Source organism: Schistocerca serialis, chromosome 5 (assembly GCF_023864345.2).
Source record: "Schistocerca serialis cubense isolate TAMUIC-IGC-003099 chromosome 5, iqSchSeri2.2, whole genome shotgun sequence".
NCBI classification, from domain to species: domain Eukaryota; kingdom Metazoa; phylum Arthropoda; class Insecta; order Orthoptera; family Acrididae; genus Schistocerca; species Schistocerca serialis.
The window spans coordinates 688,827,493-688,843,494 of NC_064642.1; the positions used below are offsets into that span (position 1 = coordinate 688,827,493).

At 38.7% G+C, this 16,002-nt stretch overlaps 1 protein-coding gene across 1 annotated transcript in view; it reads right to left on the reverse strand.

The window, feature by feature from the left end:
• The window catches only part of LOC126482180 (PC-esterase domain-containing protein 1A-like), a 189,517-nt gene that overhangs the window by 41,167 nt on the left and 132,348 nt on the right, over positions 1-16,002 (reverse strand). Inside the window, exon 7 of the mRNA XM_050106158.1 lies at positions 15,248-15,388. Within this exon, the coding sequence (XP_049962115.1) occupies positions 15,248-15,388 (141 nt within the window). The remainder of the gene's footprint in view (positions 1-15,247; positions 15,389-16,002) is intronic.

The following is a 16,002-nucleotide window of genomic DNA, read 5'->3' on the forward strand; positions in this document are numbered from 1 at the left end:
TCACAAATAAGGAAGGGAAGGGAATACCCCCCCCCCCCCCAAAAAAAAAAAAAAAAAAAAAAAAAAAAAAGCTTTAAAAATTAGAAGCCTGATTTAGGTCTTTAAAAGCTATATTTCAGATATTTTCCATCCCTAAATACAAAGTATTTATTTAATTGATCATATATTTATTTTTATTTTCATATTAAAATCAATTCAGATTACCACTTTCAACAAAGAAAACCTCTTTAGCCTCCACATCAGTCACACTGTCAATGAATATGACTGGGGAATGTGCAGTAGACGATCTCCCTTCCAGATCCACTTATACTACTGACTGTTGCCTCCTACATACAATTTATTTTTCTCTCATAGAAAGCCGCCCTCTCCATGAATCTTGGATGTTGCTGTCAGCGTGGTGGCTAGTGTGCCTCAATGATACAGGTAGCTGTAACAATCAAGCACAATGGCTATGGACTGACTGATCTGGTCTTGTAATGTCAACCAAAACGACCTTGCTGTGCAAGTGCTGTGAATGGCTGAGAGCAAGGGGAAACTACAGCAGAGAGCATGCAGCTTTACTCTAGGGTTAAATGATGATAGCATATTCTTGGGTAAAATATTCTATAGGTAAAATAGACTCCCATTCGGACCTCCAGGCAGGGACTACTCCGGAGAATGTCATCATCGGAGAAACGAAACTGATATTCTACAGATCAGAGTGTGAAATGTTAGATACCTTAATTGCATAAGTTGAAGTTAGATACAGTGGGAATTAGTGAAGTTCAGTGGTAGGAGGAATAGGACTTTTGGTCAGGTGAATACAGGGTTACAAATACAAAATCAAATAAGGGCAATGCAGAAGTAGATTTAATAACAAATAAGAAAATAGGAATGCGGGTAAGCTACTATGAACAGCAGTGAACACATCATTGTAGCCAAGCTAGACACAAAACCAACTCCACTATAGTAGTCCAAGTTTATATGCCAACTAACTATGCAGATGAATAGATTGAAGAAATGTATGAGGAGATAAAAGAAATTATTTGGATAGTTAATGGAGACATAAATTTAGTTGTGTTGGGGGACTGGAATATAATCGTAGGAAAAGTGAGAGAAGGGAAAATAATGGGTGAATATGGATCGGGGAAAGGAAAGAAAGAGGAAGCTGCCTAGCAGAATTTTGTGTAGAACATAACATAATAATCACAGACACTTGGTTTAAGAATCACGAAAGAAGGTTCTACATGTGGAAGAAACCTGGAGACACTGGAAGGTTTCAAATTATAAGACATTTCCAGGGGCAGATGTGGACTCTGATCACAATGTGTTGATTATGAACTGTAGATTAAAGCTGAAGAAATTGCAAAAGGTAGGAAGTGAAGGAGATGGGACCTGGATAAGTTGAAAGAATGAGAGGTTGTTGAAAGTTTCAGATGGAGCATTAGGCAATGGGTGCCTAGAACATGGGAAAGAAACACAGTGGAAGACAAATGGGTGGCTTTAAGAAATGAAAGTGACGGCAGCAGACGACCAAATATGTAAGAAGACCAGGCCTAGTAGAAATCCTTGGATTATAAAGGATATACTGATTTAAATGATGAAAGGAGAAAATTTAAAAATGCAGCAAATGATGCAGGTGATAGGGAATAAAAAAGTCTAAAACATGAGATGGACAGGATGTGCAAACTGGCTAAGCAGGAATGGCTAGAGGACGAATGTTAAGACTTAGAAGCATATTTCGCCAGGCGAAACATAGATACCACCTACAGGAAAATTGAAGAGTCTTCTGGAGAAAAGAGAAGCGGCTCTATGAATATCAAGAGCTCAGATGGAAAATCAGTTTTAATCACAGAAGGGAAAGCTGAAAAGATGGAAGGATAATATGGAGGGTCTATAAAAGAGAGATGAATTTGGAAGGAGATGGGAGATATGATACTGTGACAAGAATGTGACAGAGCACTAAAAGGCCTAAGTTAAAACAAGTCCTCATCATTGATGCGCAAGCCACCGAAGAGGTGAAAAAAAAAAAAAAAAAAAAAAAAAAAAAAAAACCATTGCAGCAGCAACCAAAAACACTGGACAGGGTCTCCTGGCCAAAATACCATGTGATAATGTCATGAAAAAATATAATTTATGTACTGTAGCCTGTATATACAGTTGAGTGTGTATTCCCAAGGAAAATGCATGTATCATTCCACAGATATTCTACTATGTGATAATGCCATTATCTACAAATGGTTTGTATTTATGAAAAGGATCGTTGCTACTCACCATATACAAAGATGCTATAGGCATAACAAAAAGAGTGTTAGAAAATGAGCTTTCGGCCAACAAGGCCTTCATTGGAAATAGAACATACACACTCACGCAAATGCAACTCACACAAAAATGATTGCACTCTCTGGCTGCTGATGCCACAAGGCGAGAAGCTGTGCATGGGTTAGGGGTAGGGGATGGTAAAGTGCTGCTTGTGGGAGCATACAGAGACAAGGTGGAGAGAGGGAAAGGCAGCTAGGCACAGTCAGGAGGTTAGACGGACGATGGGGACAGGGGGTGGGGATGCGAGAGGGTGGTTAGTGGAAAAGGAGAAAGGTAAAAAGACTGTGGTGCGTTGGTGGAACAGAGGACTGTGTAATGCTGGAATGGGAATAAGGAAGGAGCTAGAGGTTAAGGAAAAAGAAAAACAAAGGTTGAGGCCAGGAGAGTCATGGGAATGTAGGATGTATTGCAGGTAGAGCTCCCACCAGCACAGTTCAGAAAAGCCAGTGTTGTTGGGAATGATCAAGATGACACAGGCTGTGAAATAGTCATTGAAATGAAGAACATTGTGTTGGGTGGCGTGCTCAGCAATGGGTTGATCCAGCTGTTCCTTGGCCTTAGTTGTCATGCCCACAAACAAGAAGATGGAGTACCAATGGGATCTGCAGTGTCAAGCACCCTAGCCAACATTTTCATAAAGCATGTACAAAATCTGTTTTTAACGACATTATCACAAAGAATTAAAACATACTTTATTGGATCAGATTCATGGATGATATCCTTTGTTTAACTGATGAACCTCCAGCCAGAACGACCACTTGCATGTGGACACAAACACAATAAGATAAGATTCACAATGGAAAAAGAACATGACAATCATTTGGATCATTTTCAGATTCTTCTTTCAGAGCACTACATACTTCCATGTGACCTTGTTTTTTGTTCAGCAATCAGCAGTTGTGACACAAATTCTCTCTCACAATTCGCTGAACTGAACTCCAAGTCACATCTCCTCAATTTCTTCAATGGTACGTCATTGATCTTCGTTGATGACTGCACAAATGTTTTCAACGGTTTCATGTGTTCAGATCATGGAGGGATGATCAGAACGAGGTTTTTCACCATTTTTGAAATGGGAAAACCACTCAAACACTTGACTTTACCCTGTAGCATCATCCTTGTATGGCATGTTTAATATTTTAGGTATTTCTGTTCCTCTTTTTCTGAGCAATAAGGAAAATTTCACTGCTGCATGCTGTTCACAAAAATCAGCCCTAGCAGAAACAACAATCACACTAAATTATTGTTACTATAAACTCTGCCAAAACTAGTCCTGACCTTCTTCAGCAACAGCACTTGGCTTACTGACCTTGGACTGTTCATTCTATGCAATCCTAATGGCAAAATGCAGCACTACAAAAGCTCTGCCCATCAAAATATTAGTTTGGTTCCTTTTGAGTACACGTCGTATTCCAACAACAGTGAATAAAAGGAAACTGTGTACTTTCAACCAGTTTGCCACATGAGAGAAAAACCACTCACTGAAGATGTCATGTAACTATGGCAAAATGCATCTGGAAGCACAAGTTAAACAAAAAAATAATTAATGTGCAGCAAGGAAAATACTTTTTTCTTTTGAACTCCTGCAATTTATATACAGAAGCTGTGAAAATGGTCACCATAAGAAACTTGTTAAAACAACTGTGTTTGTTACTACTTACCATGGCAGGTTTGTTACTAGTTACCATGGAAGGTTGTTATGATCTGCTGGCTGCTCTGTTTGTCCTTACACAATATTTTTAATCATTAGATACAGCAACTATGCACTAAAGTGCTGGATTTTGTGTATACACACCAATACAGACAGCCATAATGTAGGCGTAGCAACGTTGGACGGGCATCAGTGGAAAAGCAAGACAAACTCATGGTTCCTTAATAGAGGCAACAGCCTTTTCAGTGGTTGCAGAGGCAACAGTCTGGATAATTCAGTGCTTTGACCTTGTAACATGAGTCAATACAATATTGCCGTGTTGGACTGCAGGTAGCAGAAAGCAAAGGGAAACTATAGACGTATTTCCTGAGGACATGCAGTACTACTGTATGGTTAATGATGATGGCATCCTCCTGGAATAAATTAGTCCCTCATTGGAATATCCTAATGGGACAACTCAGAAGGATGTTATCTTCAGTAAAAAACAAATCCAGCTTTCTATGGGTCAGAATGTGGCATATTAGATCCCTTTATTGGATAGGGAGAGTAGACAATTTGAAAGGAGAAGTGAAAAGGTCGAAGTTTGATACAGTTCAATCAGTTAAGTGTGGTTGCAGAAAGAAAAGATTTCTGCTGAAGTGAATACAGTGTTATCAACATAAAATTAAATATTGGTAATGAAGGGGCAGGTCTAATAATGAACACAAAAATAGGAATTGGGTTAAACTACCACTAACAGCATGGTGAACAGATTGTCATAGACAAGACAGACATAAAGCCAGGGCCTACCACAATATATATCTACTAGCTCTGCAGATGATGAAAATATAGAAAAAATAATACAAGAGCCAAAAATAATTATTCAATACATAAAAGGACATAAAAATTTAATTGTGAAGGGGAACATGAATTTTATAGTAGGAAAAGAAAGAAAATGTATGCAAAAATTAGGAGAACATGGACTGGGGAAAAGAATGAAAGGGGAAGACACAACATGGAATTTTGTGCAGAGCACAATTTTATCACTGCTATCACTTTGTTTGAAAATCAAGAAAGAAGGTTGAATATGTGGAAAAGACCTTGACATATCAGAAGGTTCCACATAGATTGTATAACGATCCCCCATGGACCATGGATCTTGCCAGGTTGGAGTGGTTTGTGAGCCTCAGCAAAACATATAGCCATACCTTACATGCTACCACAATGGTGGAGTGTCTTTGGAGAGGGCAGTCTAACATGTGGTTCCTGTGAAGTGGTGCAGCAGCCTATTCAGTAACTGCAAGGGCAACAGTCTAGATGATTGACTGATTTGGCCATGTAACATTTGAAAACACAACCTTGCAGCACTGGTACCATGAACAGATGAAAGCAGTGGTAACTACAGTAATTATTGTTTTTTCCTTGAGGGCATGCAACTCTACAGTGTGTCTTAATGATGCGGCATCACCTGTATAAAATATTCTTGAGGTAAAATAGTCCCCCATTCAGGTTTCTGGGTGGGGACTTCTCTGAAGGATGTTGTTATTAGGAAAAACAAGACTGTTATTCTATGGGTTGGAACAAGGAATGTTAGATACCCTTAATTGGGTAAGGAGGTTAGAGAACTTTAAAAGGGAAATGGATAGGTTAAAGTTAGATATAGTGGAACTTAATGATGTGTGGTGGCAGGAAGAACAGGACTTATTGTCATTTCAATTCACGGTTATCAATGCAAGTTTAAATAGGGATAATACAGAAGTAGAACAAACAATGAATCAGAAAATATGAATGTGTGAAAGCTACTGTGAACAGCATTGTGAATATATTACCATTTTCTAAACAGACATGAAGCCAACTCCAATCACAGTAGCATAAGTTTATGTGCCAATTACCTCTGTAGATGATGAAGATTATTGAAAGAATTTCTGATGAGATAAAGGAAATTACTCATATAATTAAGGGAGACAAAAATTTGATTGTGGTTAGTGACTGGAATTTGGCAGTAGGAAATGGAGGAGAAGGAAAAATAAAATGGGAAGATGGACAGAGGAAAGGAATGAAATGGAAATCCGCCTGGTAGAATTCCGCATAGAGCATAATTAAATCATTGCCGACACTTGGTGGATTCATGAAAGAAGGTTGTACACATGGAAGAGACCTGGGAACACTGGAAAGTTTCATATTGATTATATAATGATAGAGGTTTCCAAAGCAGATCTTAAACTATGTTACTTTTCCAGGAACAAATGTAGACTCTGACCATAAATTAGTGTTTATGAAGCACATATCAAAACCAAAGAAATTGCAGAAAGGTAGGAAATTAAGGAGAATCACTGGTTGTTGAGAGTTTCAGAGGGATCACTGTAGCTTTGAGAGCTGATACAGTAAAGGTAATAGGGATCAAATAGGCAAAAAGATAAGACATTGTAGAAAAATGTTGAATAACACAGGAGATACTGAACATAACTGACATAATGAAAAAATATAAAAATGCAGTGAATGAAACAGGAGAAATGAAAAAATAGGTGCCACTTATAAAAAAATTAAAGAGACCTTTGGAGAGAAGAGAAATGACTGTATGAATATAACGAGCTCAGAAGACAATCTAGCATTAACCAAATAAGGGTAACTAGAAGTGTGGAATGAATATAATGAGGGTAATTATCAGAGGAACAAATTTGAGAACAATACTATACAAATTGAAGAGGAAGTCAGTGAAGATGAGATTAGAAACATAATACTGCAAGAAGAATTTGACATAGAATTGAAAGACTTAAGTGGAAACAAGGCTCCTGGTGCACACAACGTTCCCTCAGAATTATCAGAATCTGTGGAAGACATAGCCATGTCAAAATTATTCCAACTGATGTGCAATGTAATGGGTAGTCAGAAACAGTCTGGAAAGCTTGTAATGGTGTTGTAAGGTATGTTGTGCTTTTTTTTTTTTTTTTTAAAAAAAAAAAAAAAAGTATGTTGTGCAATTTCCATTAGCATTACAGTTAGTCGATCAGGGCACAAATTCAAGTGGCCCACCAGATATTGTGTCACTAAATAAGTTCTTAATTTGGTTTCCTAAACCGAAAAAGAGAGCAATACAAAAATGGGATCAAACGCAAGCCAAAGGCTAAGCAGTCTCATCTAAGCTAAGAGAATAGCAGACACTAATTGTATCTGACAGGCAACTTGAATATGCACGTGCTAAAGCCTGAACTGGCTAACTTCAATGCTAATTAACTCCGAAACAGCAAAATGTATAGAATTTTTTCTTAACAATTATTTCTCAGCACAACACACTTCACAACACCCTGACAAGCTTTTCAGATTGTTGCTGACCACCCTGTGTATGGGACAGGCAAAATGCCCTCTGACTTCAGGAAGAATGTAATAATTACAATCACAAAGAAGGCAGGTGCTGGCAGGTGTGAAAACTACTGAGCCATCAGTTCCATGGCTGCAAAATATTCATGCAAATTATTTACAGAAGAATGTAAAAACTGGTAGAAGCTGACATCAGGGAAGATCATTTTGGGTTTCAGAGAAATGTAGGAACATGCACGGTAATACTGATGCTTTGACTTATCCTAGAAGATAGCTTAAGAAAGGCAAACATACGCTTATAGCATATGTAGATTTAGAGAAAACTTTTGACTATGTGGACTGGATTACACTCTTTGAAATGTTGAAGGTAGCAGGGATAAAATATAGGGAGCAAAAGGTTATTTATAACTCGTACAGACTGCAGTTATTACAGTCAAAGAACATGAAAGATGTAGCCATAGTTGAGAAAGGGCTGAGACAAATTTGTTGCCTACCCCATGTTATTCAATCTGCGCACTAAGCAAGCTTTGAAGGAAGTCAAAGAGAACTGAAGATGGGGAAAATAAACACTCTGGGATTTGTTGAAGACATAGTAATTCTCTCAGAGACAGCTGAGAACTTGGATGAGCAGCTGTACAGAATGGATAAGAGAAAAGAGATTATGAGATGAACATCAACAAAAGTACAACAATGGCTATGGAGTGAAGTCGAATTATATCAGGTGATGCGGAGGCAATTAGGTTAGGAAATGAGATGCTACAAGTAGTACATGAGTTTTCCTATTTGGGCAGCAAAAAAAGGATTAAGGCCAAAGTAGGAAAAATAAAATGCATACTGGCAACAGCAAGAAAACCACTTCTGAAAAAGAGGTATTTTTTAACATTTAATGCCAATACAAGAGTTAGAAAGTTTTACTGAAGGTATTTGTCTGGAGTGTAACCCTGTATGGAAAAGAAATTTGGATGCTAAGCAATTCGGACAAAAAGGGAATAGACGCTTTTGAAACATGGTGCTATGGAAAATGTGTAACTCGAGCAACAAATGATGAACCAAACTGAGGAAAAAAGAAATTTATGGCACAACAGCTGGCGGGACACATCCTGAGGCATTAACAAATTGTACATTTGATAATGGAATGAAGTGTGGAAGGTAAAAATTGTAACGGAAGGCCTGGTCTCAAATATAGTAAGCAGGTTCAAATGGATGTAGATTGTGGCAGTTGTGTAGAGATAAAGACTCTTGTACAGGTTAGACTAGCATGGAGACATGTACCAAAGCAGTCTTCACACAAAATCACAACAACAACAACATAATATAAGGGTAGTACCGAGATTTAGAAACCAGATATCAAACTACAAGACAATTGTAGGATCAGATATGGACTCTGATATTTATTTGTTACAGTTAAAAGATGTTGTTGTGCTCAAAATCACAGTTATGTCACAATCCACTGAATGTCCAGTTGAAATACAGTGTTCAGCAACAGTGGACTTGCTTGGTTGCAAAAGGCGAGTGCAACATTGACTCTCAGTGCAGCATTCTTCCACAGTGCCTGCGGCCTGTTCTGCGTAAGCCATAGCATGCTGACAAGCCGTTTTGTAAATTCCGGCCTTCTGCAGTAACAAGTCATCATGCTCTGGTCCGTAAAGGTTTGCAATTTTAGATAGTGGGACAGAAAATAACATTCACTTGAAATTTACAGAGAATTCTTGTTATTTTAAATGAAATGTTGCCCACAAAAGGAAGAAAAACTAAAGATTTTTCCAGCGTGTTCTCTACTTTATCCACTTCCTGATTCTTGGTTTTAACTGACAGTGCCCTGTTAATCTGCTGGGTGGAATATCTATTTTTTCTAAACACTTTTGTTGTGTGGTCGAGCTCTTTAGGCATACTACCTAGATCTGAGACAGTGCGAGTTCTGTGTGCAAATGTTTTAAGCATTCTCATAGTCTCCAGTGTGTGATGACAACTTGATGCTTGCAAATACAAACAATATGAGTGGGCTTACGATAAATGGAATGCCTCAGAGAGGCATCATTCTTTCGTCTAACCAAGACATCCAAGAAAGGCAAAAAACAATCTTTCTCTATTTTCATGTGGAACATAGTTATGAATATAGTTAATCTTCTCCACAAGGCCACACAATGAAAGTATTGTTCACATACCTCCAAAATACAGTTGGTTTAAGGGCAGCTGGTTCAAGTCTTCTTTCCTCGAAATCCTCTATAAAAAGGTTGACGACCAAGGGAGACAGTGGTCTTCCCATGGCGACACTGTCAATCTGTTAAAAATATTCTTGGTTGAACATAATATAGGTTGAGAAAAGGGTGTGCCAAAACAAAGTAGTGATGTCTGCATGAAACTTTTTCCAGGTAGTGTCAAAGAATCTGTGAGACGGACCTCTGTAAAAAGTGATATCACATCAATGCAAACCAAATGGTCAGAAGTGCTTAGATGGAGAGCCCCCAGTCTATTGATAAAGGCAGCTGAATTACGGATGTGATATAGACATTTTCCCATCAACGGTTAGGCTGAATCGTATAGTAAATGTATATGATCCCACTTCTGGTCACTACTTGTAAATGTATACAGGGTTTGGGAAAGGGGGGGAGGCGATTGTTACATAATAGGCCTCGGGACGACATGGTGCAGGAGGTCGAGTGGTCAGGAGTTGAGAGTGGGCATCGAGGGCTGCCATTAAATAACAAATCAGGAACTTAGGTATAATAAAGAGGGTGTATTTCAATGTATGATGTACAAGGGGTGCACCGAGGGTTGGAAGTTACCAGGTTTAGGCCAGTCTAGGAGGTCAAACAATTAATTGAAATGGGAAATGGAAGGGGAAGTGGTTCATGTTACCTTACATTGGTGGCCGGTTGTGAAAAGCTGAGCCAGTGGCTTTGCCTTCCAAAAAGATGTCTGTTCTGCTCGAGGTATGGATTACAAGAGAGAGTAGCAAGTGTGTTCTGCACTGCAGGATGCTCCGGCGTCCACACATGTGATCGGTATCCCGCGCACGCTATTGGCTAAAATCAATGGTGTGAATTCGCTAGCAGTTTCAGCAGAGGGCTCAGGGCGTCTCCTGGCAGCAGCTTTAACTGGACAGAACTGCCTCGGTTTAGAAAGACAAGCGACTTGTGTCACGTAGACATGGCATGAATTACTCTGGAAGAAAACTTGTAAAGATTCCACTGGGCCTTTGAAATAAATTTCTTAAACCAATTCCCAAAAATATTCCTTGACTGGCTGCCATCCTGTACAATATGTAGGCACTCCAATACTGCTCATTACTGGATATAATGGAACACTTTCTTTAAGAATTTTCAGAAGGCCATGGAGTCTTGGTGGTACACAACCATGTGGTCTAACCTCTTGAGGTTAGGGGGAGGAATTCAATAGTCCAGAAGTTTTCTGTTGCACACATCCTGAGGGGTTGTAATCAATCCTCCTATAGGTACAGTCACTTAACAGACCATAAATCTTACCATCACACACACCCCAAGGTAACAAAACAGTGCATTACCGTTGTCAGCCTTTAGTGCCACTACGTCAGTGTCCTCTCATAGATTTCATAGTGCAGCCCCTTCTATAGAGGTTAAGTTATTACATTCAGAAGAAGCCTTCAAGAGAATATGCCAAGTTTCCTTCTTATTTCTTCTGCAGCATCTGAAGGAAGATGGCATATAGCTTCTTCAACACTCTTCACAAAACTAATTAGAGATGTTGCTCTAGGAGTAGGTGCAAAATTGAATCCCTTGCTTAATACGGAGTGTCGCATGGTCCAAATTTTTCTCTGTGAAATTGACAGTGAAATGTCATGCGGTTACCTCTTGTGATGACTACTGTGGTAACAGACTATCAAATTTTGACATCTGTCGAAATCTCTCCTTTTCAACACAATACCATGATACAGGAGAGGGATGTGCTACAACCTTTAGATGTAACTGTTACAAATCTTCTGAAATGGCATCCAGATTATAGAACTTAATAGTTTTGCTCTCTTACCAGACAGTTTGTCGAAACTTCAAACATGTGAGGCCATCACCTCCCCATAAAGACACCTGATGTGAATTTTAAAATTTTCCTAGCTATTTAAAAATTCAAACAAATTTCGGGCTTGCAGCCAGTTGTCATTTAATTCATTGCATGATATTTTGACTGGGCACTTGCCAGTCAACTTCATGCAAGCCTACGAAGACAGATGAAGACTTGTTCAATTCGGCCCTATATAATGTGCTGCGAGTATTCTGCACACGCATCGCAATTCGACTTGGCAGACTGACGATGCTTCCTGGAGGCAATGCGCTTGCTGGTTAAACTTAGCATCAGACATCTTTAGGGGGAGGAGATGGCCTCACATGTTCAAAGTTTTGACAAGCTTGTGGTAAGAGAGCAAAACTGTTAAGTTCTTTAAGCTTTTTATTGAGATGTTGGCAACCTGACATAATACCAAAATATGCCAGAGTGACGTATTTTATTCAGTCTGCTGCTGCACAGTACTGAGAAGGCCAGTCATGCTATAGTCAAAGAGAGGATGTGCCATGCAAGGCGAAGACTGGATACTGTTTCAGAAGAATTGTAACAGTTACATCAGAAGGTTGCAGACCATCTCTCACATGTATCATGGGATTAGGTCGATGTAGTGACTTTGGCATGGTTCGATCGAATCCCAAATAATGCAAGTTTTCAGTAGATGTCCAGATTTGATCATCTGTTGCTACAGTAGTGATCACCACAAGAGGTAACTGCATAACAATCCACCGTCAATTTCACAGAGAAAAATTTAGACCATGCGACATCTGTATTAAGCAAGGGACTCAATTTTGTACTTACATCTAGGGCACCATCTTTAATTAGTTTTCTGAGTGGTGTTGAAAAAGCTGTACACCGCTTTCCTTTGCACGCTGCAGAAGAAATAAGAAGGGAAACTTGCCATACTCTTTTGAAAGCTTCTCCTCAACATAATAACTTACTCTCTGCAGAAAGAACTGCGCTGTGAAATCTACAAGATGACACTGATGAAGTGGTACTGCAGGCTGACAAAAGTAATGCACCGTTTCGTTACCTCGGAGTGTATATGATAAAACGTGTGGTCTGCTAAGTGGCTCTGCCTATAGGAAGATTGATTACAACCCTTCAGAACATGTGCAGTGAAAAACTTCTGCACTACTGAATTCATCCTCCTTACCTCAAGAAGTTAAAACCACATGGCTGTGTACCATCAGGCCTGTATGGCTTTCCAAAATTCATAACGGAAGTGTCCTATTACATCCAATAGAGAGCAACACTGGAGCACATACATATGATTTAGCCAAACATCTCTCTTCTTTGCTAAGACCATTGGTGGGAAAATGCCTACATCACATCCATAACTCAGCTGCCTTTAACAATAGACTGGGTGCTCTCTGTCTAAGCAGTTCTGACCATTTCATTAGCTTCGATGTGGTGTCACTTTTACCAGGGTCCCTCTCACAGATTCTTTAGCACTAGTTGGAAAAAATTTAATGCGGTTATTACTGCTTTGTTTTGACATGCTCTATCCTCAACCTATTTTATGTTCAACCAAGAACATTTTGAGCAGAATGACGGCAGTCATGGGCAGCCCACTGTCTCACTTAGTGAGCACCTTTTTTAAAGAGGATTTTGAGGAAAGAGCACATGAATCAGCTGCCCTTAAACTAACTGTGTTTTAGAGGTATGTGGATGATACTATCATAGTGTGGCCTCGTGGAGAAGATAAACTGATGGAGTTTCTTCACCACCTCCAGTCTATTCATAACAACATTTGGTTTGCTATGGAACTACAGACATATGGTTGTCTGCCTTTCTTGGATGTCTTGGTTAGACGAAAGAATGATGCCTCTCTGGGGCGTTCCATTTATCGTAAACCCACTCATATTGTTTGTATTTGCAAGCATCTTCACAGGAGAGCTTCTGCAAAGTTTGGAAGGTAGGAGACGAGGTACTGGCAGAAGTAAAGCTGTGAGGACGGGGCGTGAGTCATGCTTGGGTAGCTCAGTTGGTAGAGCACCTGCCCGCGAAAGGCAGAGGTCCCGAGTTCGAGTCTTGGTCCGGCACACAGTTTTAATCTGCCAAGAAGTTTCAAAGTGAATATTGTCATCGTCGAAGGCATGACTGCTAATGTCATGGTCTTTCTTAAAATGATAGGCAAATCACAAAATCTAATTGCACGTTACCTCAATGCAGCCATTCTAAACCGTACACACAATTTCAACCAAAATTCCTATATTAATAAAACTCAAAGCTCTACTTGCATGCAGACCACAAATTAGTCTCATATAGTTAGAAATGTGATTTGTTTGGTTTCTCAATGTTCACTGTTGGTACCCCGTTGCTCACTGTTACTGTGTCATTCTGTGGGCAGCACAGAGAAAGGGTCTCTTGCATGCCAATTTGTATCAAATATCAATACATCACTTTGCATGGTATTTGTTCAGAAATAGATAAGGAAAAGCTACTATTGACATCTTGTAGCAATTTCTACCTCACAGGGAAGGGAGTTTTAGTCATGAGTGATGACACATATTGGTGGTACTGATTATCTTGATTGCCATTTTACTAGAATGGATGACTGCAAGAGTATGCAAAGACAATCATCACTCTCTCTCTTTCTGCTTCTTCATAAGCTTGGTTTCCATCCCCTTGTAACAAACAGTGAACACAGATATTGTGCTATATCACCTTTGTAAACCCCCTTTTAACACTGGCTGACACTCTCTACCTGAAGTATTTTATGTTATTTTGACTAATAACAGTTGTGAGAAATTGCTTTATTAATCACTCAATTACAACCTAAAATGAATACTACCATATCAATTCTGTATACAGTTAACTGCTTTTAAGTTAACTTTCATCTATTTGCACAACCGACTTGCACTACCTCATGCTTCAAGCATAAAAAAAGTGTTTACACATATCCTGTGTACTGCAGTTCATATTTTTGTTAAGTATATTGCTCTAATGGCTGGCTAGCCCAGTTTTTGATCTTGTACAACTGTATTTTATTATATTGGTTCTATCTGCTTGTTAGAAGTGGCTGTCTTTCAGCCTCTGTTTTTTAAGTTTTTCTTATTTTTTTAAAAATATGTGGTTCCATATTGAACACGTATGGGCTTTTTTCATGTTTTAGAATCTTTTTACAGACATTTTGTAATCTGTTCTCTCTTGTATTTTACTTTTCGCTTCTTTGCACAAATGTGGTGTATTGTTCACACTTAAACACAACTGCATATGATAGCATCAATGTGTCAAGGTACTTTACACTACTTGTCAATTACACTACTTTTCATACTGGTGATTCTGGTTTTCTATACATATTCCGCTATATTCTTGTGTTGTCATGTAGTTAACTTCTTGATTCAGTTGTGTGTGTTTGGGGCCACTGGGCTCCTATGTTGATCCTCCAGTTCCATGCATGTGTGCCTGAGTGATCCTCCATGGACATGACCTTTGCACTTAGTATGTGTTGTGCCGGTGTCTGGGCCACTTCACCTGTGATTTGCTTTGTCCACTTGCTGGATCTACTGGACAATGCTGTTTCATTTCTTTACATTCAGTTTTTTAATCATTTCTTCTTGTCTCATACCATCTGTCATTTTATAGATGATGGATGCTTTTTACATGCGTTTCTAGCAGGAACATAGGGGATATCAATTATTTACTCTCATGGAAATCCAATCACAATTTAAGGTCATCATTTTCAGCTGGTAATTAACACTGCAACATTTTGATAGAGACACACTATGGTTAATTCTAATCATAAATTTTGTAGTTGTATCTGTTTCATGTTCACCTGAAGATGTGATTTTATGGACATGAAACTTGTTGTGATAGAGCGAGTAATAAATTACTTTCTGGCAGCTGGTGCAGTGTTATTAGCTGAAACAGATTACTACAGCTGTGCTGCCACACTTACCAAGTGAGTGTACTTTGTGTTAATTTCCGGTTTCTGTACATTAATTATGTCGTTTCACTCACCTGACTGCTTTTCCCTGATGAATATGTTTGGAACTTCAGGTAATTTAAATTCACATTTTTTCTCTTTCACAGTGAGCACTTTTGCTTTTTCCAAGGCCAAACTACTGAAATTCCCGGGCAGTGTCCTGTTCCAGACAAGAGCTGAAAAAATAAATAAATAAATAAAAAATAAAAAAAATAATAATTTACGTATCTAAGAAGTACTTCACAGATTTTCCTCAAAGAATTTACTTTCTGCCATCAGTTTCTAAAGGCTAAAAATGTCAAACAAGATGGAAGATGGTACTAGACCTCACTGGCCTCTAGATGCTCAATATTACTGCAAAATATTTCTGGGTATGCAATATCATTGAGTGTGTAGTGTTGAGATCAAGAGGTGGTGCAGTAATGCTGAGCATATAAAAAACTATTGAAATATGCTGTGCTGCCTGGAAATATTGTGCTGTCTGTGGACAGTATTGAAAATATCCTTACCAGTCACTCAGTGCTGCAGTCTCTGGGTATCTTTGTGTTTACTATTTGTCACTGTGTTGAAAATGGGCTCAAAACAAAAGGGAAGAGCATTCTTATTTGAGTGCATCAAAATATATAAATCATTTTTGGAACTTACGATGTTAAAACAGATCAGTACAAAAAGAAAAATGTTAAGAACGAATTGTATGATTTGCTGCTCAGAAAATACATGGAATGATACCCTACAACCACAAAGAAAGACTTTTTAAAAGATTTAATCAGTGCAATATTATGAATAAAAA